The 27,948-nt window shown below is 42.2% G+C and overlaps 3 protein-coding genes across 5 annotated transcripts; 1 reads left to right on the forward strand and 2 right to left on the reverse strand.

Moving 5' to 3' along the window:
* Positions 1-683: 683 nt before the first annotated feature.
* Positions 684-27,916, forward strand: RB195_002577 (uncharacterized protein; the record flags this gene model as incomplete). 3 transcript variants are annotated; one of them, XM_013449928.2, is made up of 20 exons in its annotated part: positions 684-779; positions 834-941; positions 1,679-1,833; positions 2,171-2,280; positions 2,337-2,397; positions 2,966-3,054; positions 3,110-3,204; positions 6,705-6,825; positions 6,881-7,003; positions 7,985-8,103; positions 8,180-8,378; positions 13,371-13,555; positions 13,608-13,715; positions 14,182-14,280; positions 20,795-20,887; positions 20,949-21,023; positions 24,041-24,168; positions 24,946-25,030; positions 25,094-25,172; positions 27,810-27,916. In XM_013449928.2, 20 exons carry the CDS (start codon positions 684-686, stop codon positions 27,914-27,916), a joined length of 2,235 nt encoding a protein of 744 aa, XP_013305382.2. The 3 variants fall into 3 exon arrangements, with proteins under 3 accessions (XP_013305382.2, XP_064055784.1, XP_064055787.1); XM_064199903.1 differs by lacking the exons at positions 684-779; positions 20,795-20,887; positions 20,949-21,023; ... (2 more) ...; positions 25,094-25,172; positions 27,810-27,916 and adding exons at positions 14,333-14,476; positions 15,182-15,367 and having other exon boundaries at positions 879-941; XM_064199904.1 differs by lacking the exons at positions 684-779; positions 834-941; positions 1,679-1,833; ... (11 more) ...; positions 20,795-20,887; positions 20,949-21,023 and having other exon boundaries at positions 24,101-24,168.
* On the reverse strand, positions 16,272-17,143 carry RB195_002578 (uncharacterized protein; the record flags this gene model as incomplete). The annotated part of the gene is made up of 2 exons (XM_064199905.1): positions 16,272-16,469; positions 16,529-17,143. The coding sequence occupies 2 exons, from the start codon at positions 17,141-17,143 to the stop codon at positions 16,272-16,274; spliced, it is 813 nt and encodes a 270-aa protein (XP_064055785.1).
* RB195_002579 (uncharacterized protein) lies at positions 17,458-18,330 on the reverse strand (the record flags this gene model as incomplete). The annotated part of the gene is made up of 2 exons (XM_064199906.1): positions 17,458-17,727; positions 18,016-18,330. The coding sequence occupies 2 exons, from the start codon at positions 18,328-18,330 to the stop codon at positions 17,458-17,460; spliced, it is 585 nt and encodes a 194-aa protein (XP_064055786.1).
* Positions 27,917-27,948: the final 32 nt, after the last annotated feature.

Consider the following 27,948-nt stretch of genomic DNA (forward strand, 5'->3'; position numbering starts at 1 on the left):
GAACTTTGCAATAAAGGAACGTTGAATGGAACTGGCGGTGGAGTTGTTTTTGTAAAATCTCAAGAGATGGGAACAGATTTTACAGAAACAGCAGCAAATTCTATTACGCCTCTCTGAAACATCCTCGGTACTACGACATGTTCACCACAGTCCTTATTCGTTCCCAGCATCAAATAAATTCAATCTCAGGCAGAGGAGGGACTCTCCCCATGAAAGAACGGGTCAAAAATTTCGATTTGATCTTACAGGATAGTTAATTCTTTTCGGCTCAACTCGTTTTCAGTAACTTTTTTAATCCAAATTCTTAGACGACTTGGTGTTAGTCGCTTGAATTTATCTAAAAATTTGCGACTATTTTTTTTTGAATTTTCTAATTTCAGCTTTCAAGTCTACACTCACTCTCGTAGCACATCCCTCACGAGGGAAATTGACGCGGCTAGAATTGCTTCCTCCATGGTCAGTCAGGTTGCGGAGGAAGCCGATCCGCCCCTACTATCGGCGGCAACATAAATAGGCGTGTTTTATAGACATTCGAATCACTGATAGTATGCTGATTCCACAGTAATGATTGATCTCATCACTTTTTTTGATTTTCTAGCCAGTAGTTTTCTACGGTCTGAATGTGCTGTAGTTAAACACACTATGTTAGCTGCTCCATTGAGATCGCAACTATCCACTTTCAGATGGAGAAGGTCAAATATCTCCTATTTATGCTAGTTCATTCGGTCCACTCATATACAAGATACGCACAACCACTCACGCTACCTGAAACGAATAAAGTAAGTGCGATCGTTGGTTTGGAATTGCTCATATTAAATATTAAACGTTACTAGGATAATGTTTACGTTTTTGACGTCGTCGTGGAACGGATACTCACGATGACTTCACACAAGACGGATCAGTGGCGACATGGAACACCAGTAGATTACTCTGCAGACTTGGTGAGTGAGTTCAAGTCTTAGTTCGTCACGCTCGACAACGCTTTCTCTGAAAACTCCCAAAAATTCCCTTGAAGCAAGGAAGCGCGATTACTGGAATGCTTTACATACTACACAGGTGATTCTTTCCCTTTTTGGCTTCGGCAACCACATGTTAAGATCGGCTTGACTAAGAACTGTACCATTTATTTATAAAACATTCAAAAAACTTCAACGGTCAGCTAACTCAAGGTTTACTTGTTCTGAGTTCAGCTGCTAATTCGTATGTTTAATTGTAGTATGTTTAAGTTTGACAACATTCTCTTTTCTCGGCCGTATATAATCGTATGATACTCTGATTATTTTTGAAATCAGTTCTTTCGGAATAACACGTTGAATTCACTTCTTTACCTTTTTAGGTGATTTGTGAAAAGTGAATATGTTCGCATCATAAACTGGCACTTTTTCAAAAGCTCTAGCTCAAATGCCGTCCTTACATTATTCATGCCAGAATGAACCTATACCTGCAAGTCATAGTATATTCAAACAAGTTTTGATTCTGACAGCCTGTTCACTACGGTAGTGTTTTCTTATTGATTGGTATGTGTGTGAGAATAAAAATAGTAAGAAACTATTTGTAAAGTACAAATAAACGTGTATTGGTTATCTGTCAATGAAAGGCTAAGACCTCTCTCATGTCCTCATTTTGGAAATTTCCTGAAAAAAACGGCATTATATGAGAGTCAATTTCTTCGAAATAGGGTATATGGACGAAACGGGAGCCGGACCAGTTGAAAGGTTGCTTCGACAACTATACTCTTCGTCCTCAAACCAACAACGCCGATGCGGTTATGCTGGATGACGTGGTGATTCTCGACGGAAAGCACAAGAGAGTGTATGCAATCAACGGAAAGACGTACGTCACTTTTAGAAGAACCAATGACAAAAGCTGTTTTTTTGTTTTGGCAACGAGGGTTTGGTGAAACATCATTTATGGCCTGACGTCTAGACAACCTCGTTCTTAACAACGGGCTGAAAATGTTTTGAAGTTTTTTGGTGCTTTGCATATCTCATAAAACAACTGTCTTTGCCAATCTTCGACGTCGTTCTCAGTACATTACGCAGTACGTAATTACACCAGAACCTCGTTGGGAAAACAAGAAAACATAAATTAGCACAGTGTCGAGGTTTCGAGGATGCAGAGAACTTGGAGATTGCTAGACAAGAGTTATGTTCTCAAAGAGTCGATTCAGACCTGGTGAGACAATCGTTGTTCCCTACAAGGCGGAGGTGTTGCTTCGGGTTCACAACAAGGTGCTCATGGATGCTATCTCTCTTCACGTGCATGGAATCGACAAACAAGGTGAGAAATAACGTTCAAATTGGAGACCTTCTGAATTCAAACGTTTTCTGTTTTAGATCTGTGGTATATGGATGGTGTGGCGTTTATACAGCAATGTCCTATTCAAAGTACAAATTAGTGAGTTTTTGAAGAGTTGCAATCGCTGACAAAGAGTCAATGTGTATAGGGAACAGGTGTAGAAATTCCATTTTTCTGCACTTCCATTGTACCAAATTTCGCTGCGTCGCTGTCCAGTCTTTTGGACAATCACTTGATGAAAATTAGTTCTATTTCCTTGGCTAAGGTGTCGACAGATGATTTTCTCAACGATCACTAAACGCGAACGCCAACAAATAAAAGTCTGATAAGCGATTGTCCATGAATGGATGCTCTCTTACGAAGAATGACGAAAGATACAAACTCGACCAATTACTGACTGGACAATTAGTAATCTTGCACGAGAAGTCCAATCACAAAAAGTAGTTGTTCTTCTTTACAGCAAGAATTTTAAAGATTCTAGTAAATGTATGTCAAAACAAAGAGCCAGAGAGCCTCGTTAGCTCAGTTGGTAGAGCGTTAGACTTTTAATCTAACGGTCAGGGGTTCGAGTCCCCTACGGGGCTTGACGTTTTGCCTTGACGGCGCATTTGATTCTGTATGGGAATCTCACGAGTTCGTGTAGTATGATTATGGATCTTTTTTTCAGTTTTGAGTATCGATTCATTGCGGACAACAAAGGCACCCACTGGTACCACGGTCATTTTCAAGCTGACAGAGGGGAGGGCCTATTAGGAGGTAAACGGGAAACACATATCTCGGATTCTCGGCGAGTAATTTTGCAGTTGCACAGGTTTTGTTGTTGTCGACCCTATGAACCGAGCGGTTCCTATGGACGAGCACGGTACGCGTGAAATTCCGAACAGGGAGTACTTCATCATGCTACAGGTACGTACGGAAGCACTTCTGGAAAATTTGACAGAAAATAAAATGCCATGTTTATTTGATAATAATATCTAACGAATCAAAGAGTTTCTCTTCTCAATTAAAACTCTATGTGAGGAATCGTTGCCAAACACACTGAACCCAACACCTGAGTCAGGTTACCAGCAAAGTTTGTAATAAAAGAAGAAGGATAAAGGGCATAGCATAAGTCAATGCTATTAGGGATGCACGTACATGTTCGTTGCAGCCTTACAATGACTTGCAGGAAGCACCCGATGTATCAAATCAGTGTTTTTATTTTCCCAGACAAACATGCCAGCAAGCTATCGAACCCAGAGTGGTGAGAGGCTTGGTTGGCACAGGGCGGTTTCGAACCAACACGCGACTGTGCGGTCACAGCCGAATCTCTTACCTACAGCGCTTCATCCGCCTTTGATGTTCGCTGCCTGTCAATAATTGAATCTTTTTTCAATGAAATTCACTTAAGAACATTAAAATAGCTCAAAATATGTCTAAATTGAGAAACTGGAAGAAAAGTGGTCAGCTCCTTTCTTTTTGGTGCCGGAAATTATTTCCGGAGATTACCGGAAATTACCAGAATGCCGTAAGTCAGTTTTAGTTTTTTTCCCAAATAAAGGACACTTTCATTCAACAAATATGGAATTGAAAGTTGGCTTACTATATAACAAAAAAAAAGAAATACTGTGATTATATTATTATTTAAGAATTCGAACAAATCAAAAATTAATCTACTTTGACCCGATGATGGAAACATAATATATTGTTAATACGCAATATTACATTCCATATATTTATTGCGATAGACTGAAATTGATGAAATATCTTAGTCATTTAGTAGAACAGAATTTAAAATGTCTTCTGACATGGGAGAGGAAAGTTATTCGTCTCCCAAATTTCTGGGGCAAACAATTTACGATTGCAGTTTTCTTCAAGAGCAATTGAACTGCTCCTCAATTTTGGTTTGTTTTTGTGGATCTAGACGTGGATATGTTCTGTTGCTCCGAGAGCCAAATTTGTGAAGCACGCAACAAATTCACTTGTGCATCAAAAGCGCCTTCCTGAGTGGAACGAAACTGACGCGAAGCTATCGTTTCAGTGCCGTGGGTTATAAGTTCACACGAATATCATATAATGGTAACGTCCCTGGCTCTACAACTGCATGCATCAGAAGCTCCACTTTATCTAACGTGAGTAACTCTTTAGGGCGCTAACATTGAAGAAAGGAAAACTTCTTAGGTGGATTTGTTTGTCCCTGGTGCAATTGTGAAGATTTGCTTGTGATTTCACCCGTAATCCACCTCGTTTGACTTAATTTTCTCAATCCTACATGTACATGCAGTTGCTTCGTTGTGCAAACAAACTAGATCTTTGCATATCTTTTTCTTCACATTTACTACAAATTTTCTGGGATTTTCAAGATATTCATTACTGAGAGCTGCTGAAGAGTAAACAGAAAATTAACGTCAATCTTCACATGAAGCCGATGTAGTGCACGGAGAACGCCCTAAACACCTCGAAGGCATGACAAAGCGAGGCTTCACATGGGAAAGGTGACGCGTGCATTTCTGGACCGTCTGGGATGAACGACCCTCCAGAAATTGCCGCCTGTCCATCCGTGCTCCTAGGCCCTGATGCATCTGCTTAAAAAAGAACCTTCAAGAACTGCGATAGCCTCAAATATATACTTATCAAATTTTTTCGCCGCAGCTTCTCTCTTTCTAGAAGGGAAATATTGAGACTTTGCGCATTAAATGGATACATGTTGCTTCTGAATTTCTTCCCAAAACTGAGGAAAAAATATGCGGAGACCCATTACGACCCTGATGCTTCTGATACGTCTTACCTCTCTTTTCGTTGAGGGTGGTTCCGCGTTATCACTGTGATACTTTCAAACTACGTTCTCGAACCTTTCCTACTTCTTGAAGTGACCCAACATCCAAATTTCTCCAGCTGGTAAGAGGTTTTGCTGCGGCCGCAAGGTTAATGGCTTGAAATCGCTCCAAAAAAACTGAGATTTTCATCTCTCAGGGATCGATAAGTTTATACTAGACTTCTCTGGGAGAATAAAAAACAGTGATTTGATGCATTAGTTGGCTATCACGAGTCACCGTATAGGTAGCAACGATGTTGCCACAAGCCTCAAACGTTTCTGAGTTGAATCAGCACGCGTTGGCACAGACTAATCGGATTCAAGGACAAGGTCTCTATCGTTTATCACTCAGAATGCTGGACCTAGCTTTGTACCATTTCTGCAAAGAACGTGACTTATGTATGTACCAGCCTGAACGTCCGGCTAAAGCCGGACTTCAGGCTTTTTTAGTGTTCGCTTCGCTCGCCTTCACCGATCAATAAATGATAACAGTAGCGACATTTTTTGTAAAATTAAAATCCCTTTTTCTATCAACGTTTTCTTCAATTCTTTTGCCCGAAATTTCAAGCATAGGTGAAAAGTTTTATGGTTTTTCCCTAAACGCTGTTTTATGTATGGAGAACAATGAAACTTGATTTTACATCTATGTTCCTCTCAAACCTCCATAATTTGGCAACATTATTCGAAGTATGAGTTTCCTTCGTTGTCAACTATTAGCAAAGAACGATGTGCTAACATGAAATGACGTGAATATCACTATCGTAGTGATAAAAATAACGTTCTACGTCAGATTGCGTAAACTGTTGGCTACTGTGCATTGTATTTAAGCAGCCGTTCGCACGTTTTGCTTCCTCCTTTTGAACAAAGGATGTTAGCAGCGTAAGGGAGACATGCTGGGAAAGAGATATGTGAAGGAACCATAGAAATCCATTCTACTGCGTTGGGGCTCCCGCGCACCAATCCGACGCAGCAGAAAACGTCTCTCTTCACTCTATAACTTTCTGGCACCGGCGCACCATTCCGACCCCATGGGACCCGTCGCACCCCATTTTACAGCTATCTGGCTCCGGGCACGAATTCGACGCCGTCGGACCCGTCTCACCCAATTTTACCGCGTTGAGGCTCAGGCGCGCCAAACCGACGCCATGGTATCGGTCTCCCTCTAGAGCGGTAGAGTGTTCGCCTATCACGTGTATGGCGATGGCTCGGCTCCTCACCGCTGCCGAATTTTGCATCATTGTGGAGTATTTTCGTGACACGCAGACAAACACACACACATACATACACGGACTAAGAGCGTTATTATATAGCATGATATCGCAAAATGACTCCCAAATTTCCCATCAATTTTAAAAATTTTCCATTCAAATCGAATTCAAATAATCAATTTTGCACACATCCTGTAACTATCTTACTACACAATCCTCTGCTCCAAAAATTGTTGTGAGAATGCAAAATCTAAAATTATTGGTTCTCCTTTGTCGCAGTCTATTTTATAAGCGGAGCCTGCACTTTTTGAAGGATAGTGGCCTTACAAAATTATTATAACGCAGTCTAAGGTAATGTTTATCATCTGCAAATTATTCTCTGATTCTGGTTATAGTGTGTTTAGGATTGGCCTACTGAATCGTCCGAAGAGGCGTACATGATGTTGGCTGACAAGACCATGAAGTGGATGTACGGCTACGACAATAATGAAAAGTGTTGGCAACCAACTAGAACTTTAGATGGAGGTTCACTGGAGCTATTCTTTCTGCGGATGCCCTTGATGTAGTAATTTTGTTAAAGGAAACATCGGTGGAGCAGTACCAATTTCTGCATTGCTAATCAACGACAAAGGTTGGCATGATAGAGAGGATATTTTAACAAGACCATGGAACCTGCCGGTAGAGAGGTTCTTGGTTAAAAAAGGTGAGTCTTCTTTGAAAATGTCCTCAAATATTCCGGTTCTGCTTTTATCGTTAGATTCTATTCCAGCGTTTTGGTCTAAGAGGAATCATTTACGGCTCTCCTTGATCTATTCGTTAGGAAGTAGCAAGGACGCAAGAAATTTTTGGAGGCTTATCAGTTCTTCCCGAACAGGGATAATCGTGTTTCTACGCGTTGAATTCTCAAAGATAATAATGAACTTAATAAAAAAACTTTTCGTAATCGATTTTACCCTAGTTTTTTTTTTCAAACAGAGCTAACCACCAATTCTTAATGAAAGGCTTAGTGGTAAGCCTATAAAATTCAAGTATACAGTTGTTTAGTAATTGAGAACTAGCACATCTAGTTAAAAAAGGATTTATTTTACTTCGTTTGAGAGTTATAACGGAAGCCGGTAGTTCTAGACGGAAAGATAGCGAAACGAAAATAAATAGAGCGTATGGTACACGGCTGTGACTGTGACGGCTAGATCGACTGTGAGCACGCGATCGATAGTTTGAGATCGTCCTAGACCAGCCTAACCCTCCTCATCCATCCGGCGATGACAATTTGGCATCAGAATTCTCTGGAAGCTAGCGTAGATCACTGGTCCAGACATGTGATCAAAAATTTCAACTGATTCTGACTTGATGACGAATGTATCTTCAGATACCGACGGGGTTGAATAACGCCAGACATTTTGCTCACTTTAAACTCACCTGTTTTGTGCGCACTTTGAGGAAAAAATAGCAACTATTTAACCTGAATTATTTTTTGCGTTATGTATGTATCCATTACATTTTTTTGCACCTAGCGGTGAAAAAGAGTACTAGTCTATGAATTTGTGAAATTTGAAAATGACCAAGCGAGAATGATGAATTGCGCCTAAATTGTTGTTTTTAGTTGTATTATAATTGTGTGTTTTAGAAAGAATGAGCTTGTGTTTAGCGTAGCTCATAGCAGTGAACAAGAGTTTTGTTGTAGGCGAATCAGTGTTGTTCCGTATAACAAACGGTGGAGTAGCACAAGAACTTATGCTTCACATCGAAGGACATTCTCTTCTGGTGGTCGCTGCTGATGGAGATGACTGCGCTCCGAAGCAGGTGTGTTTGCTTTCCTACCACTCACGCCAACTCATTTTAGGTGATGTGTCTTTACGACGACCGAGTGAATATTTAGGTGGACCGGCTTGTAATCTTCCCTGGCGAGCGTTACGATGTCGTCGTGCGTGGCCTAACGGATCCATCTAAGAAAAGCTACATGTTAGTAGTTGAGACGGTGCAATACTACTACTTCGACTGGACGCGAGTAGATACAGACTATGGAGTTGCTTTCGTGGAGTACGAAGATGCGAATATGGTTGAGGAAAAATCCAAGCGTTTGTATAGATATTATTCTTTAGATTCTGAAAATTAACTGACCAACTTTTATGTGATTTAAGAGAGAAAGAACCATTCAATTGGGTCACCTTTCGCTATAGGCAGATGCGTGTTACACTGCTGTCAAGTCATGCTCTTTCGAGTCAGGGTTTTCTCTTCCTGTTCCTTTTCTCGTTCCCTTCATCACTTGCCGAGGTCGTGGACGATCTTTCAGTAGTGCCATCATCACCAAGAGTACTCCATCGGAGACGAATTTTTGTTGTCGTGTAGCTGTGTCACAGACAATGGGAACGTGGTTGTTTTCTCGCAGAATGGCACGTTTTCATCTCCAGCTTTGTGGGTAACGTATTCATCGTCCGTTGGATCCTTGTTCTCGAGAATATATGGAAGCTATGGTATTGGATCCATGGAGCTAAGTTCTGACGAGAGAATGGTATTCCATTTCAAATGACGTGGTGTCCTTGCGAACTATGTTGGCAAAGAATTGTAGTAGTCGGTGTCGTTCGGTGTAAGGTTGTATTCACCGAACGTTTTGTCATATATTTTGCTTTGGTCACGTGCAGGCAACTTATTGAGAAGGATGGCGCCTAGTGCACTTTCTTTATCATCATCATAATCGTTTGTGAATTGACGGATGAGAGCAAACATACGGTTGTAGAGTACTCGGAGACTGCGTCCTTCTGAACCACACGGCGGCAGTTACGCGAGCCTTGTGTAGAGGATGTGCTTCATGGTGACCTCGTAGTCGAAATCTGTTTTCAAGAAATCCACGGCAGTTCTGTAGTTTTCAGGTGTCAATGCTAAGCTTTGTGTTTTGCAGTGAACAGCCTCTCAGACAAGACTTGAGAAAAGAAAACTTTTGAGAACTTCGTCGAGCTGAGCTTTGTTTCCGCAAATATTGATGCTTTTTTCGCAAATATTGATGCTTTTTTTGCAAATATTGATGCAAATCCAGCGTAATCGAGGAAATTGCCATGAAAGATAGGAAGTTCCAGTTCGCTTAATATTGATGCGTCAACGAAGTTAAAAAGTTATTGGTTGCTAGAATTATTGGTTGCTGGGACTGGTGATCCGATATTTCATGAAGTGTGCCTCGTAATTTCTGTCTTTTCTTTGTGTTTGGTAAGATTGTGCTATGCTTGATTTCGTTCGCTTTGAGGGGTGATGCCTGAAGAATAGAAGAATATCTAAGATTGTGGAGAGCGAATTCGTCTTTCATCCTATTCAAGAGTGTAGCCACTTCTTCCAAGCGGTTGACTGTATTATTAATAACCTTACGATAGTCGCTGTATTTCGTGGCATCTTCATCGAGAACTTGCTGTTCGTTGGGATCGGATTGTGGCATGACGGTCCATTCGTTCTGGAGTTTTGTAATCTTTGTGCAGGTCCGCAGTAAACTGCTCCTTGTTGTGCTGGTCCCTAAGCTAACAGCTTCTAGTTCGTCATCGTCGAGTTTGTCGAGATGGCGGTGTTTGAAATCGAAGGGAAGCTCTTGAGTTGTGAGATAGGCGCTGATGTTGGTTCTTAAAATAGCCAATTTACTACAATTTACTACGGGTATTTGTGCTAACTGCGCGACTGGACATTAGTTAACTGAAGAAATGATTACTTGGTCGAAGTTGGGAGAGTTTGAACGCGAGATGAGTAGTCCACGTGGGTGAATGGAGCAGAAAATTGATCCGCGTGTGTTGTCTGTGGTCGCCAGTTTTTGTGATCCATACGATGATTTTGAAGACATTTATTTGAACTTGGGTTACGGAAACGCAGAGATTGCACTTGACCATGGTTTATGTAGGAGCCAACGTTGATGAGCTCTCTATGTACGCCATGCTGTCTCGAAATGACTCAATAAGATAGAGTTTAATTACACATGTTATGCCGAAAGTCACGTCAAAAAGAATAAAATAGGCTTTAACAGAAGAGAAATATTAGTTAGGAAATTAAAAATCTTACGCATTCTCTGCACTTTGCAGAAAAGGAACATCAGTCCCACATAACAAAACAAGCAACAAACTACAGGAGGTCCTACAGAAGGGAAAGACGTATGAACGAAAAGAAAGAGATCAAAACAAGTGACCAATGTAGGTATGAAGTTATGGTCCGAGTGAGGGCACCATGCTCGAATCCCTACAGATGATCTAAATCCTTAGAAGTACAGCCATCCTTACTCTGCATACGCACATTCCGTCAAGTGTCACCTGTTTGTAGAGTTCCTGCTACAGTCTAATGTTAAGGAGTTAATAACAGTATAAATAGAGTACAGCACCCGTTCCCGATATTCAGTGTGAAGGTAGGGAAGCAGCGAAAGTGGAGAAGGTAGAAGTGTAGAGAACACAACCCATTAATAAGGTAATGTACGAGCAAACCCTCTATTCTAAGCCAGCGGATAGCGGTCTATCCTATGTTATCCGGACACATACGGGTCGCTGTCCATCTCTTCAAGGTCCTCTGGGCGACCCCGCAAATACTCACTTCGTGTACCACACAAAGGAAGGCAAAAATACAATTGTACGCAATCGATATATAAAGCGGTTCATCCTAGTCACATACAAACAAGCAAACTAGGTCTCCGTCTGGGGCCAGGCTCCCTATGTGATCGATGGTATAGCGGACATCCTTCCTATGGTATGCAGGCATCGAGTGTTTATGAATTATATCAAGATTGAAAATCATTCAAACTTGCCACAAAAGCAAATTTAGGTGGGAGATTGAAGTGGAAAGGAGTCGCATGAAAACGAAGGTGACGAAAGACGCCGGAAGCCAGAGGTTGCAGGGAATTTATACACTGGCAGGGAGTGTGAGAGCTGCAGTAGGACGGAACCCGCGGCTATTTTCCCGCCGCCGCGCAGATTGGGAAACACGCAGGAGTACTCTATCGTTCTTCGTTCCGCATGGTTCCAGCATGACATACCGGTGTAGCGGGTGACTGCATTTCACATCATGGAACGGTCACGAGTGTTAGGCAGGTGGTTTCTGCTTGGTGTTCAGTGGCTTTCATCTTGAGAAAACGCAATCGATTCGGCTCATATTTCCAGGAGTCGGACTAGTTGTTGTTCATCTGAGAGATCGGTGTTGTAGTGCTTCGATTCTACAAGCATCTTCATCCCCGCTACGATATAACAATTTTCCAAATTTCCAGAACTTTCCATTTTTGGGCTTAACCCATGTTGCACCGTGTTGTAGTTGTAGAACATTTTCGAAGCTTTACACAATAGGTATATATATATATATATATATATATATATATATATATATATATATATATATATATATATATATATATATATATATATATATATATATATATATATATATATAGGAGGGGACTTTTTTATCTTTAATCTCGATGTTAATTACGCAAGAGCAACTTCGAGTCACCATCTTCTTTGAATGACGTGGCGGCATTGGAGCGAACAACCATCAGGGCTGCCAAGCGCTAGTTCGTAAGCGGAGATCTCGGTCTGTACGCCCCACACTGTCGGAGACTTCGCCATTCTCGACGTTGTCAAAGAGGATCCGGAGGTCAACAGTATTGGGACGAGAGTCGGGTGTAGCCATTCAACAGTTGTCAGTCACCTCCAGGCTCTCGGCTACAGAAAAGTGCTGGCTCGATGGATCCCTCACACGTTGACGGATGGTACGCGGTTTAACCGGATATCCACCTGTCAATCTCTCCTTCTTCGACCGTATCGAAAGGAGTTTCTTGAAGATCTTCTCACTGGAAATGAGAGTTGGGTCCTCTACGACTCTAAGCGCCCCACGCCGTGTGGCTCTTTCAAAGAGAAGACCCGCCGACCCAAGCCAAGTCGGACCTCCACCCCAAGAAGTATCTCCTTTGTTGCCTCTGGGATTCGAGGGGAATGCTGTTCTGTGAGCTGCTCGAACAAGGCACCACTGTCACCAGTCCCATCTCCCTATTCTCCCGACCTTGTCCTCTCAGACTACGACTTGTTCTGGCCCCTAGTGCTTTCCTAGCTAGGAAAATCTTCACCAATTTTGAAGAAGTCGAACGGACGGTCAGCGACTTCTTCGGCTCCCAGTCTCCCCAGTTTTGGAAGAATTGATCGCTGACCTGCTGATTAGGTCGAACGCTGTTGTAATTATTAAGGGTGATTATGTTAATGATTAATTTCTATTGTAAACCAAGTAAAAAAAATAAAGCAGAATAAATGACAAATGTGACAAGACTTTCTGTCCAGCCTAATATATGGCCATCGGAAGGTGGGTTCGTCGTTGATGACATGGAATTTCTTGGCTCTATGGTTGTGGTAAGAAGTCTTCGCAGGAGAGAGAGGGGCAGACGCTATGTTTGCCATCGCATGTGGTGAGCTTCTTGCAAGCCTGTATTGAAGGACGGCTTTCGATTATCCAGCTAATTTTCGGTCTTATTCCTGTCGCGAAAGATTTGATGGAGGCTCCTACATCCGTACGTTGCCGCAAATGATTCACGGTCGACATCCTAGGTTGAATTGAATTTATCGAAATACTTTAATTTTGCCAGAGCTTATTTTTTCCAAGAAGTAGACATCATGCTGACTCAGCGCACGAGCCTCTAGCTCATCACAGTTCTGTCAGATCTGCTCTCTACAGTTTAAAAAATGCTTAAAACTCAACACAAATGTCTTTCACGCCGATATTAACGAACACAGGGCGTATTACATTTAACATACACAAAGACACATGCAAATGCATACACACAATCCCTAACTGCATTTGGGTAACATGGGTGTAGAAAAACAATGTAGGTTCATCCACTCACTCAGCTTAAAACTGATGCACGCTACACCACTTTGACCGTCACTCTCCGAGCACTTTTCTTTACCTCTGGAGGTTTTTTTATTAGTCATCGTTCTCACTTAGCTCTGGCTGTTATAATCCTCAAGGTATCAGAATTCGTTATTTCATTAGCGCTGGTTCTTAAATGAGTAACTTAAATGAAGTTAAAGCTATTAGTCGTCATTTTCTTCAAAAAAAAAATCTTTTCCTTTCAGCAACGTTCACCGACTCTCCTGGATGCACTCCAACGAAGAAATGTACCGTGTTGAATTGTCCGTTTGAGAATTACCCTTCCAACCACAACTTCACCTGCATTTCTTTTGATGAGCTTCGTTATCCAAAGCCAGAAGAGATTGATCCTGAAATTTTGAAGGATACACCATTCACAAGCGGATATGAGGTGTGACAAAAGTGAACTTGATTCGGAGCAGATTTTTTGAAAACGATTACAGGAGCATTTTATCAACATGCACTTTGACTCTCATGTAGACGGTTTCAAATTCGAATTTCCTAAAGGCATGCCCTACTACAACAAGGATAGAATGGCGCTTATTTCAAAGGTATTCTCCTGTTCTGACTATTCTTAAAGCAGAAATTGAATATTTCATAGTTTCGCGATGAGTTCTACTAAAGTTAAATTTAAAAGGAGCATTGCATGACATCGACGATATTGGGATACAGAATGAATAGTGTTGAGGATGTAGTTCACGGAACCCTCGTATACGTGAAACATTGTTAAGTGCTTAGTAGGAAAGTTCGATAAGGGCGTTTTTCACACCGTCTTTCTGGATAATTAGGGGGAATGGAGCGAACCTGCGCACATGCTTATGACATCTAACTCTATCTTTTTGTTGAAAGATATCATGTCATTAATCTCGTGGTATGCCTTTAGTGTATGTAAAAAATCTTGCTAGCTCACGTGAAGCAATTTACTTATAGTCAGATCAAAACGATATAACGAAATTCCTCTCGTTTGTTTCTATAAAATTACATTTTCAATCTAGATGATGTCAGAATGAATTATAGGACTGCGGCACTGTCGACTGTCCCTATGCAGCGAACAAATACGACAAGAATTGCAATTGTTTTTATTACAAAAAACACAAGCTCAACAACATCGTTCAGGTAGGGCTCCATAAAACGAAACAAATAGCGTCAATTAGCAACTTACTTATAGTCAGATCAAAACGATATCATGCAATGTGCATATCTCGACCTACCTCGACCCCACATATCTCGTCCTACCTCGACCCCACAGCTGGCTCCAAAGCGCAGCCGTAAACGGCTGTCGCTACGCTTTGGAGCGAGCTGTGGGGTCGAGGTAGGACACCGCTAGATTCACTCGAACTACAGCGAAGAATTGAGAAAGCGAGAGCTTCCCTCGATCCCAAAAACTCGCTCCACTGTGACGCTTCTACAGCAAGAGCGAACGCAACTGCACCTATTTTCAGACTATTTTGACCCGACTATGACTCTTTCTCATATTCCTGGTCTTTAAAAATTATGTACTAAAAGATGTCTCCCACAGTCTATTTACACATTGGAGGTTTCCTCAAAATTGAGTAAGTTAAGCTTCGCCGAAGAAGAAAACGATAAAAAAAGGATATTAACAAAACAAAAAAGATATTAAAAGTAAAAAGTAAAAGATAAGTAGTAAAGTAGCAAAAAAGTAGTGGTGCAAAATGATGTAGTGATAATATGATATATAATATGATACAGAGGAATATAATACAGATCATAAGTCGTATCGAACTCACAAGCGCAGGAAAACACTAATGGGACCTAGGATACCCTAGTCTGTTAGTACAAAAGGCAGCTATGAGTACTTCCAGTCTACCGTTAACAGCTGTTGAAAAAATGGGTGTTGCAATGAGGCGAGTTCGACAAAAAGCCCAGTCGCAGAAAAGCCGTCGTTTCAACTATAAGGGTAAAGAACAACTAGGAATCACCTGTCACCTGTGCTCCCGTTGCCCAGTGGCATCTCTTCTTGCGAGGGACTCGAAGAGCGTCGTACTTTTCTTTTAAGGACTTCGTAAAGAGGTCTGATCATGAGGTTGGCGGTCTTCCTGCGCATTTGATGCCGTGTGGTACCTGGTTGCCTACGGGTCTCATCCAACGATTGTCGTTGAAACGTATTATCGTGTCCGGCCCACCTAATTTTGCTTTCCTTGGCACATGCGACAGCGTCTCTGATTTTCGATCGGTGACGTAGGGGTGAACTTTGAACCCCTTCTATGATTTGTGTAAAGCTAAGCTGTAAGGTTACTTCTAACGATGTCACCAGCGAAACGAAGGGGTGCGTGTAAAGAGGGTCCCGGCGGAACTTCCAGCATGCCCCGGTCATGCCTCGTCAGGGCAATTAACGATGGTGCGTGTCCTAAAGAGATTCACTTTCGTTGGCACCTAAATAACTGACTCTGCTTACCTACCGCCAATCATACGCTGCGTCACCGGCTAGGATATAATTCACTATGTGTTGAATTGTTCTGGAGAATCAGACACATTCACTGCAATTTTGTAACGTGAGGTGATCTCAATTTAGTAATCGTACCAGAGGCAAGAGAAATCCTCACGTGAAGTTTGAGATAAGGATGTATAGCTAATAGCTTCAAATTACGTGCATAAAAATTTTCGTTAATTCCAGCTCTCAAAAGTAATGAGAATTAACGTTATCCTCTAACTCCCAAGCTTTTTTGTAGCCTAACTTATTTCTGGACAGAGGGACCTTCTGTATCTCTGACTTCCGGGAAATTACAGGAAGAAAAAGAGTTCAAATTTGGTAAGATTTCTAGACTTTCTGAAGGTGATATAAAGACAAACTCACTGCCTTTCTTTATTAGAACACCATACAAAATCCCATGTACTTCTATCTAACGCCATTATTCTTTGACTTATTCGGTCATTTCGACAGCTCACACCACTCTTCTTTACATATTTCCTTGTAACTGCGCAGTTTTCTGCGTCTCTGTGGTAGGAAGGACATCTATGGCGGTTGTCTGTGTCTTCATGAACGACTGGAGCGTGACCTCGTCGAGATATGTTCGCGTATCCGCCGTCATATCCACTGGGCACGTTATGTCTCGGAGGTAGTCGCGGAGAATCCGCCGGAACCCTCTTTACCGTTCCCCGAAACGAAGATGGTGTAAATTCCGTCCGTCAACTTTCACTTCCATGTTATCCCATTCCAATCCTCGAATCGTGCTGTCGAGAGTGGCACTGAACATTTTGGGTGGAATTGTGTCACCCTGACGAATCCCTCTCTTCAAGTCGATTATGGCATCAATGTAGAATGGGAAGGAAAAAAAGGGCAGTTGCTATACAACCCACGAAGTATCTTTATGTATGGAGTAAAAGCGCCTTGGTCGTGCAAAACCTCCATGACCAATTCAGTCTCAACTGTATCAAATGCTTTCTTCAAATCGATGAAAGTGAAACATAGCGGCATCTTGTAGTCTCGCGATACTTCTATGAGTTTTGAAACTGTGTGTATGTGGTCAATCGTACTGAACCCTTTTGGAAACCCTGATTGTTCACATGGCTGCCCTTCATCTAATTTTCTTTCTGCCTTGTTTAGAATTACTGTTGTGAAGAGCTCGTAGATGGCGGACAGCAAGCAGATTGGGCGATAGTTGCCGATGTTTTGTGTGTCTCCTTTCTTACACAGCATTACGGTCTTGCTCGTTTTCCATTGTTTAGGAACATTAAAGTCCGACAGATAGCGAGTGAAGAGCCTCGCCGCTGTGTTCATGAGGACTGACGGTAGACACTTTGGATGTTCAGGCTTGATTCTGTCGGGATCGTCGGTTGAAGTTCGGTTCTTCATCGACATGATGGCATGTCGGACTTCGGAAAGGAGGACTTTTGAAATGACTTGTCCGTCTTCCCTTAGATAGTGAGGAAGCAAGTGGACGTGACTGTCGTGAATGACCTTCTCCATTTCACTTCTCCATGCTGCAGTTGTTCCATCTGGGGTCCGGAGAGCAGTCATTATTGTTTTACGATTGGCGAAGTTCCGACTCTCGTTGACTTCATTTATCGCTTCTCTGCAAAGACTTGCGAGCTCGGACAGCGTTTTTGGTTGCGCGCAGCTCGTACAGCTTCACGCTGGCATCAGCTCCAAAGTTTTCGAAAACATTCGTCTCTTAGTGGCTTTGAAACTGTTCGCTTAACTCGTACAGTCGTGAAGATGTTCTATAAGCCGTTCATATTCGTCGTCGGTGTTGTCCATGACGGTATCTTCCCAAAAGTCGACAAACAAAGCGAAGAGTTCCTAGTCGATGACGGTTCTAGGAGTTCGCTTTGTTAACTTCGCGACTTCTTTTCCTCTCCGTGTGAAAGAAGATCTTCCTCGAAGAAGGCGATGGTCCGATCCCGCATAAAACTTTGGTACAACAGCGTCATCTGTGAGGCAAAGTCTTTTACTGACGATGATGTGGTCAATTTCATTATGATACCCTTCCTCGGACGACTCCCATGTCCAGCGTAGAGAGGAGGCTTCTGAAATTGCGAGTTCCCATGGATGGTCTTCGTCACAATGATGAACTCGGAAAGCCTCTCTCCCTGCTCATCCCACTGAAGGTCGTTGGTTAAGATGTGAAGTTATCCAGGCATTCTCCTGGGCCCAATTTTGGCGTCGAAATCAGCAATTATGACCTTGCAGAAGGTATGATTTTCTCTGTAGAACTTCTCCAGGTCTATATAGGAATTCTTCTTTTTCGTAGCTTGATGATGGAGTGTAAACGACGAAGATTGTCAAAGCTGGTGTTGTACCACATCTTCTCATCCGTAAACATCTGATTCGAGTTGTAAGTTGCTCAAAAGAGTCGATGTTTACTGCCATATTCGTGTTGACCGGGACACCAACTCCACAACTCCTCTAGTGTCGCATGTTCCTAAGAGCAGTTCTTCGCCAGTGTCATACACGGCGTTCAGTGGATGGCGTCGCCTCGTCTCGGTCAGTCCGATGACGTCGTACTTGAACTTCCTGGCTTGCATCATCAGATCTTCAATGCCCGCATCCGGTGCAAGCGTTTGAACCTTACAAGTACAGATCGTCATCCTAGTCCTTTCCCTTTTCGGCAGCCTACATGACTTCTCCAACCCTGTCTTTCCTGGCGCTACCGTACCAAGCTTTCCTCCAGGATCACGAGCCTTTTCTATTACTGTGTTTTGCATTGAAATTTAAAACCCATGGGCAGGCTGCAAGCCTCTAGTCCCATGAGTTTTGGGAGAATGTTGCGCTCTCCTGGAGTGGACAGGTGGATCATTAGATCTTGTTGGAGGCGACTCCAAACCGCCTCAATTGCACCTCTCAGTCACTTAATTGCAGGCCTTTGGCCAGATCCACGTGCGGGATACAGTAGTATTATGAGCCTGACACAGCAGAAACAGTGAGTCCATTCCCCGGCAGGTACAAGGTCGTTTTTGGTCCGTGATCAGTCCCCTATTCGCCACCTGGGAACGCACCACGGGGCCTCGCGACTAACTGGCTGTGTTCACTCTAATGAAGGAGATCCGTGGCCACTAGTTACACGTTCGTAACCTCAAACGATTCTGAATTGAAGTGAACGTGGGGGCGCATCCCAAGGTTGGTTAACGCCAGAAACTTTATCCTTGTATCCAACTAAAAATACTCTTTAGTGTAAATTCCTTTGAAAGTAAGCATCTTTGATTACACTTAACTTCCCTACTATAGATTGGAAAATGATGTTCAGGAATTTTCTTCACGTTCATTTGTAGTTGTGACCCGAATGTGTTAAAAGTATTAAGTTTCTGACGTTAATCAATCCGCTTGAGATGCGCCCCCACGTTCACTTCAATTCAGAATCGTTTGATAGATATCTGACGCCGGCACACCAATTCGACGCCGCTGGACCCGTCGCACCGCATATTATACTTACCTGCCGCCGGCGCGCCAACCCGACGCCAGTGGACCCGTCGCACCCTCTTCCATAGGTATCTGGCGCCGGCGCACAAATCCGATGCCGGTGGACCCGTCGCACCCCCTTTCGAATTCTGTGACTGACACACACACGTGGAGGAATAAGCCCCTTATTATATACCAGTCTGAATGTCCGGATAAAGCCGGGCTCCAGACTTTTTTTGTGATGTTCTCTTCGTTCGCCATCACTGATCAATTAATCAAAATTAATCAGAAATTAATGATAGTGACATTTTCTGTAAAATCAGAAATCTCTTTTTCTAACAACGTTTTCTTCTTTCTTCTTTACTATAAATAAAGACGAAAGATTTCATAGCTTTCTTTCTAAACGCTTCAGTTCTACATCTTGAGAACATTCAAACTTTAGCTTCAAACACTATTTCGGTTCCAGTATAAGTAAAGTAAAGATAAAGTCACTGGCGTCTCAATCCACTCGGGATGCACCAACGCGTTTTACTGAAATTCGTAATCGTTGAGGTTTTGGAACGCGTGTTGGCCTCTACAATGACTTGCGGGGGCCAGCCGATGATCAAGTCAGTGTTTTTGTCCTCCCAGACAAGTCTGGTACCAATTTATCGACTCCGAAGGGATGAAAGACATGGTTTGCACTAGTTTGGTTTCGAATCCTCGACCGTGTGGCTACAACGGACCTCTAACCGGCTGCACCACACCCGCCCTGGTTCCAATATAATATAGACACAATTTTAAAACACTACTCGAAGTATGCGTGTTCTTCCTGTTTTCCCAACAGCTATCAAAGAATGATGTTCAACAAAAAATGATGTGAACGACATCATCGTACTGAGAAAGACAAGGTTCCTCGTCACATCATGTAACTGTTGGCAACTATCTAAGCAGGTTTCATTCGCGTTTCCACTTTCTGGGGAAGGCATAATACCAATCTGAGGCAAACGTGAAAAGAAACAGACGTACGGAGGAGTCATATAGGTGAAAAGCAACGCGCGCAGGGGTCACGGCTTTGAAACGTCCCATTTACCTTTTGCGACAAGGGTACGAAATTACTGCGCGAAAATACTGCATTATGGCACAACAATTCTAAGCCGGTGCACCCGTCACACCCCATATTATAGCTATCTGGCGCCGGCGCACCAATCTAACGCCGGTGGACCCGTCGCACCCCATTTTATTGCTATCTGGCATCGGCGCAGCAAATCGACGCCGGTGGACCCGTAGCACCCACCTTTTCGAATTTCGTGACTGACACACACACGTGACAGAATAATTATTATATATCATGATCGTGACACTTATATAGGTCGTTGTCAAAGGAGATAAGAGGACTTCATAACTGGTCATCGATTTCATACCATGTCGGTGGTGAACAACGGAAAGCGGATTTTCTCATGCAATTTCTTACGTTATTGATTCTTAAATGGATAGTGGATAATGGGATGATTGAGGTCTTTAGATTGTAGCTACACGTTCGAAGGATAATGTATGTAAATATGAGGAAATTTAGTTTTCGAAATCGAGTGTAAGAAAGTGCTCTAGTTAGACTTTATCAGTATGTAGATAGCTGTTGTAGTTAGGTAATCTTCGACTGCAGAATGTCGTATATTATCTTGCCACAGCTGACAAAATGTGTTAAGGATGTTTTCCTTAGCAGTGAACAGAAAATTCACGTCTGCAAAGGAGAAGAATCCGTTAATGCCAAGAATTAGATGGAATTTATTCCAGATTACCTTGTACAACTTGGGGACCGGTGGCGGATTCGCGACTGGCTACGCGCACCCATTTCACATCCACGGAACACACTTCCACGTCATGAAGGTAGCGCGAACAACTGAGTTCTATCCCAGTACATCGAACAAAAAAAAAACTTTCTTCCTAGGTTGGTTGGCCGACGTACAATGCAAGCGGGATGATATCAAAACTTAATCCTGACATTGAATGTGCAGGACCTGAGGTGAGTACTACTCCGCTTAGGCTGCAATTCCGAACCTGATGAAGGTCAGAATTTCACTCTGCTTACCATAACACTTGAACAACATGATATGAAACTGCCTGCGAGTCGTCACCCATGCAATTTTATTTTTATACCTTTCTAGATTGGTTTGTTACCGGAGGAATTGTGAAATTTAAAAGCAGTGAATCACGAAATTGATGTAGTGTGGAAACCTGATGGAAAACGTGGAGATCGGAGTGTAAATTACGAATATGAGCGTGGCTGACGAGACCTCACCGACCCTTCCTGAAACTGCAACACCGCTACTAAGTTGTGTCCCAAAATCCGTCGCAAACCGTCGGAATTCTTGGAAGTGGGCAAAATTAAATTTTGAAAATACCATTCGAAAGTAAATGAGCTGCTGATTTCAAATATACTTCGAAAATTTACTTTTGACAAATGTGTGGCCTGAAAACGGGCAAAGTTTCTTTAAGCCCCGTTAATCACTTTCACACCTCCGCAGTCCTGCCATTGGGATATCCCGCGGATACATCTCCATGGAAGGAAGGGGTGTTCATAGGATTTCCGCTTATTTCTCTTTTCGAAATTGAACAAAATTTTTATTACATCCGTAATCAGGAGGCTATTTAGAGCATTTTGGTACCCCACATCACATGTTGGTTCGAAATTTCCATTCTCTTCAGAAATTGACGAAAGTGCTCCATCGAAGCTTAATAAAAAGCCATACTTTCCAAGCTGTGAAAAATCTCCTCGGAAATTTTTCAGTGAACAACTTGTACTCAACAATAGTTTATATTGTAAGTTTCTAGGTTTGAAAACGTCTAGTTTTTCCAGTGTCCAACTTACAACATTACTCTATTTTGTTATTTGGTCCAATTTTTGAGCAGCTGTCAACGGCTTAGAGTGAACGCTTCTGTCTCGCGATTAGGTACCTGCTTAGAACTCTTCTTCCTTTGCGAGAAGTGAATTAGGTGCTAACATTGGATGACAGCTGGTCATGGTTTTAGAGTGACCAAATTGGAGAAAATTTCGTCTGTTTTCACAAAACAGAAATTTTTGCAGCCTCTATGAATTTTTTCAGTACCTCAAATAGCCAGTTCTTCTCACAAAAAAACGCTCTTTCGAATGATGTTGAATTCACTTTTATTTACAAACTTCAAAATTTCAACACTGACTCCGCCCTCCTATATAGCAGGCGATATTCTATAGCTGGAATGGTTGTCGCGGCCCAGGCATGGTCAGGCATCTCATACCTTCGATAGGTGACTCCTGTGGTGATTCGGCGTCACAGAGAGACAATAATGTTCGAACATAAATGAACAAGAACAACAATTCGGAAGGAAATACAAACAAACGAAATAAACCTCCTGAAAAAAAAACAAAAATAAAACAAATTAAGACGTTTGATGGAGGAAAAAATCGGAACTTCTCAATTTTTTTAATTTCCCGTGTCTTGCAATTTAATTCGAATAATATTCACTTCTTCCTTTTCTTCCCTCTCCTCTTCTTTTTATTTCTTGGCTTAGTTTCGTCAGTCATTTTCCTTCCTAGCCGATTCAAATTATCGCTGCTGTTTTTACAAATAAGAACCCTTTGGAATCCTCGTCACTGTTCACTTATGTTCAAACATTATTGTCTCTCTGTGACGCCGAATCACCACAGGAGTCACCTATCGAAGGTGTGAGATGCCTGACCATGCCTGGGCCGCGACAACCATTCCAGCTATAGAATATCGCCTGCTATATAGGAGGGCGGAGTCAGTGTTGAAATTTTGAAGTTTGTAAATAAAAGTGAATTCAACATCATTCGAAAGAGCGTTTTTTTTGTGAGAAGAACTGGCTATTTGAGGTACTGAAAAAATTCATAGAGGCTGCAAAAACTTCTGTTTTGTGAAAACAGACGAAATTTTCTCCAATTTGGTCACTCTAAAACCATGACCAGCTGTCATCCAATGTTAGCACCTAATTCACTTCTCGCAAAGGAAGAAGAGTTCTAAGCAGGTACCTAATCGCGAGACAGAAGCGTTCACTCTAAGCCGTTGACAGCTGCTCAAAAATTGGACCAAATAACAAAATAGAGTAATGTTGTAAGTTGGACACTGGAAAAACTAGACGTTTTCAAACCTAGAAACTTACAATATAAACTATTGTTGAGTACAAGTTGTTCACTGAAAAATTTCCGAGGAGATTTTTCACAGCTTGGAAAGTATGGCTTTTTATTAAGCTTCGATGGAGCACCTTCGTCAATTTCTGAAGAGAATGGAAATTTCGAACCAACATGTGATGTGGGGTACCAAAATGCTCTAAATAGCCTCCTGATTACGGATGTAATAAAAATTTTGTTCAATTTCGAAAAGAGAAATAAGCGGAAATCCTATGAACACCCCTTCCTTCCATGGAGATGTATCCGCGGGATATCCCAATGGCAGGACTGCGGAGGTGTGAAAGTGATTAACGGGGCTTAAGGAAACTTTGCCCGTTTTCAGGCCACACATTTGTCAAAAGTAAATTTTCGAAGTATATTTGAAATCAGCAGCTCATTTACTTTCGAATGGTATTTTCAAAATTTAATTTTGCCCACTTTCAAGAATTCCGACGGTTTGCGACGGATTTTGGGACACAAGTTAGTAGCGGTGTTGTTCATGTGCTGCAAGGACTCATTCCGGCAAAAAGCTGTGCTGAATCAAAATTTACTGAAAAGCGCTTACTAGTTCCCAAGAGAAAAACTTTGGTCCCCCGATTCCATGAAATTGAACAGTATGCATAGTTAAACCTTGTTAAGGAAGAAAGCGAAGGCATATTTTCGTTCTTCCCTTCTATCCGTTTCTGTTTCTGTTTTTTTTTTTTGTCTAAACGCCATATCCAATAGTTTTGGACCAGAAATTAAACAAATTATCCGAATGGAAAAAGCAAACCCATCGCACAAAATGTCAAAAGAAGTTATAAAACCGAAACTGAAAAAAATTAAAATTGCGTATCACTTTTGCTTTACAGTAACACAACTTATATCATCTTCAGGCGACCTGCGATGGGGCAGTTTGGAGAAATCAAAGTTGGATGAATGGAGCAGTGTTAGGAATGAACACCGTAGATCCTTCTCTCAGAGATACTATTACTCTCCCTGTCGGCGGTTACATTGTTATGCGGTGAGATGTTTTTTTTTTTTGTTTCAGTAGTATTACAAATGGAAGACGATCGATTTAATTTTTAAAGGCATCACCCCACCAATCTGAAGCGGTACGGATTTCATGTGGAGTATTCGTACACGGCACAGTAGATTATGAATAGGAGATTGATTCCGTCCATTTCTTTCTAATTGCTGTAAAAAAAACGCCAGGAAGATGCAGCGCGCGCACACGGCTGGCGCGTCCCAATCGAACTCGTTGTAGAAAATAGGAACGCTCGAAGCCGTATCTTCCGGGCTGTTTTTTACTGCAATTAAGAAGAAATGAACGGAATCACCCTTCTCTCCTCTTCTTCTACGATCCCATATTCGAATGCTCCACCTTAGATTGGTGGGATGATGCCTTTAAATAAAGTTTTCGCGCAAATTTCCGATGTTAGACTCTTCCATTCGTTAGATGTGGTTCAAGAAAGGCAGCGAAAGTTCGGAATATCCTCAACGAGTTCATCGATCAGAAGCTTTGGGGCTGAAGTGTACCCAATGTACTCTGGCCCCAACTCTGGCCATATGAATGATGAATCGTATTCACTTTTATTTTATTGTACGTATACATGTAAAGAGTTGCCTCGTCGGACTAACTGAGCGGTCTGTTGTGCTGACCTCTTTCGCTGTTATACATTCAAAGTACGTCCCGACCCATGGCTACTAATGAAAAGAGTCAAATACCGAAATCTTTCGCGAACTCAACCTTTGAATGCAAACCAATGCAGAAGATAATATACCATCACCACTAGTCTAGATTCCGTGCCAAAAATCCTGGCTGGTGGTTCGCTCATTGCCATCTCGAGTTGCATGCCATGAGCGGCACTGCGTATGCGTTCCAGGTACCTCTTTTTATTTCTTTTCATCTCTCCCTATGCCACTTCAACTAAATGTTATTTTTTTAGGTCGGAGAAGATAACGAAATCGCATCGCCTCCAGCGAATTTTCCTCATGACTGCGGGTATTTTAGCATGCATGCTCTCTGTACGTTTCACTTCTATAATCTTTTATTATGAAAAGGGAAAAAGGTTAGAGAAATCGGAATTTTGCCCGAGTAACTCTTAGGAGACCTACAAAAGGATGAACTGCTCTGATTTGATAATGGAGTGCTGCTGAGCGCGCGGCTAATGCAAGTGAAAAGTTCGACTTTCAATGAACCTCGATATAGTTGAATGTCGTATTGATTTTGATAATCTGCACACGAGGATATTCAATAAATTTGCTTTCTTCAGAGCCTGAAATTGGCAATTCAATTCACAGTTTAAACGACCAAACCTCTCCACAACTAAACTGATAAACTCCATGCCTACTTTTTCAATCACCAACCTAGCGACTATACTGAGTGCTCACCTTGAATCGGAGACGCCCAGCATCGATCGCTGACTGATCGATGGTTCGAATGTCTCATCCGGACCAGAAGAACCATCTGAGGTATGGTGCGAGTTCCCGCCGTTATCGACAGACATTCACCCTTGCGGTTCATTTTAGGGTTTTTGGCTTGGATCCAAAATGCCTCCAGCGATTTTCGAGCCAACGTTTTAGATTCGTGCGCTAAGATTTAGACCCTAATTTCAAGATAGGCTCTGTCGGGTTTCTGTATTCTATGGTCACCCAAGGGTGTTCATTCTCGAAAGCTATTCTTTCCATTCACGTGCTCTGTGATGCGGACATATAGTGGTCGTGCCGTACCGCCGACATACTCATCGCCACAGTTTGTGCAAGAAATCAGGTAGATTACGCCAGATCTCAAGTAGCCTCCTGGTCTATCTGTGAGACAAATAATACAGTTCGGTGTTGTATAGATGGTATCGCACAAACGACTCCGAACTAGCTGAAATTTCAAATTGTTTGGCGGTATTTCAACGACCGAAACGGAGCTATCCAAGTCTGCTCTCCTCAGACACCGCCTAATGGCAGTGCTCATATCATCGAAGATAAAGGAAGGATAAAGGATAAAGGACAAAGTTTCTGGCATTAATCAATCCGCTTGGGATGCGCCCACACGTTCAGTTCAATTCAGAATCGTTTGAGGTTCACGAACGTGTAACTGGCCTATACAATGACTTGCGATGGCTAGATGGTGGGTCAAATCAGTGTTTTTATCCTCCTAGACAAGTCTGGCACCAATTTATCGACCCCGGAGGGATGAAAGGCTTGGTGAGCACTAGGACAGATTCGAACCTCCGATCGATTGTGCAGGAAGCGGAACCTCTAACCGCTACACTACACCAGCCCACGATATAAGGAATGCAGAGAGATATCTTATCTGTGGTGGGGTTTTCCAATTGCCGCGTATGTTCACTTCGGAGACTTGTCTAGGAGGATAAACATACTGACTTGACACATCGGGTAGCCACCGCAAGTCATTGTATAGGCCAGTTACACGTTCGTGAACCTCAAACGATTCTGAATTGAAGTGAACGTGGGGACGCATCCCAAGCGGATTGATTAATGCCAGAAACTTTGTCCTTTATCCTTTATCCTTCCTTTATCTTCGATGATATGAGCACTGTTATTAGGCGGTGTGAGAGCAGATTTGGATAGCTCCGTTTCGGTCGTTGAAATACCGCCAAACAATTTGAAATTTCAGCTAGTTCGGAGTCGTTTGTGCGATACCATCTATACAACACCGAACTGTATTATTTGTCTTACAGATAGACCAGGAGGCTACTTGAGATCTGGCGTAATCTACCTGATTTCTTGCGCGAACTGTGGCGACGACTATGTCGGCGAAACGGCACGACCGCCATATGTCCCCATCACAGAGCACGTGCTGTCGATGACGTGGGAAACTCGTACCATGCCTTGAATGTTTCTTTTGGTCTGAATGAGACATTCGAACCGCTCTCGTGATCAATCAGTCAGCGGTCCATGATAGGCGTCTCCGATTCAAGGTGAACATTCAGTATAGTCGCTAAGTTGGTGATTGAAAAAGTAGGCATGGAGTTTATCAATTTAGTTGTGGGGAGGTTTGGTCGTTTAAATTGTGAATTGAATCGTCCATTTCAAGCTCTGAAGGCGATTTTGCCAACACGTTAGACGGTGAAATTATTTAACAACCTCGTGTACCCTTATCGAAATCAATACAGGAGTCGACAACGTTCATTCAGAGCAATCTGACTAACTACTTTCAATTTACACTCACACCATCTCCTTGAACTGATATAAACATAAAAAAGGGAAAGGAATTGCCTAATTACATTCATATTTGAAATATGTAATCAAGGCTTAGAAATTTTACTAGAGCTGGTTTCACTGTAAGAGATCGAGTAAAGAAAGAACTCATCGGACGCGTATTTCACTTACACAATGTTTTTTTTGTACTTTTACACCAAAAAAAGCCAGACGCTATCGAGAAGGGAGAACCCAGTAGCATGTAGTCGAAGTAGAATGCGTTCAACCAGGCAAGCGTGATGCCTGTGTCACAACGCATTCTCTTTCTTTTCCCTTGCCTCAACAATAGGCGCATTGCACTCATCAGGCAGATTGGATTTGTTGAAAAAATTTGTAGGGATTCGCACTTTTTCTTTCCCTTCTTTCTCTTGGTCACGATTTCAGCTCAGTTCGCTGATGAACATTTGTGAAATCATGCGAATTAACATAACATGTTCTTATTTTCAGATTCGTCAAGGAAAACTTCGATGTCCTCCACGTCAGCGACAGGAGCTTTGAATATTTTGTTCATTTCCATTGTGGCAATGTTAGTGACATCCGTTTCATCCAGCTAACTAAAGCTCCGATAGTTGTTGTTAGCTACCTA

The sequence above is a fragment of the Necator americanus genome, chromosome IV (assembly GCF_031761385.1).
Source record: "Necator americanus strain Aroian chromosome IV, whole genome shotgun sequence".
Classification (NCBI taxonomy): domain Eukaryota; kingdom Metazoa; phylum Nematoda; class Chromadorea; order Rhabditida; family Ancylostomatidae; genus Necator; species Necator americanus.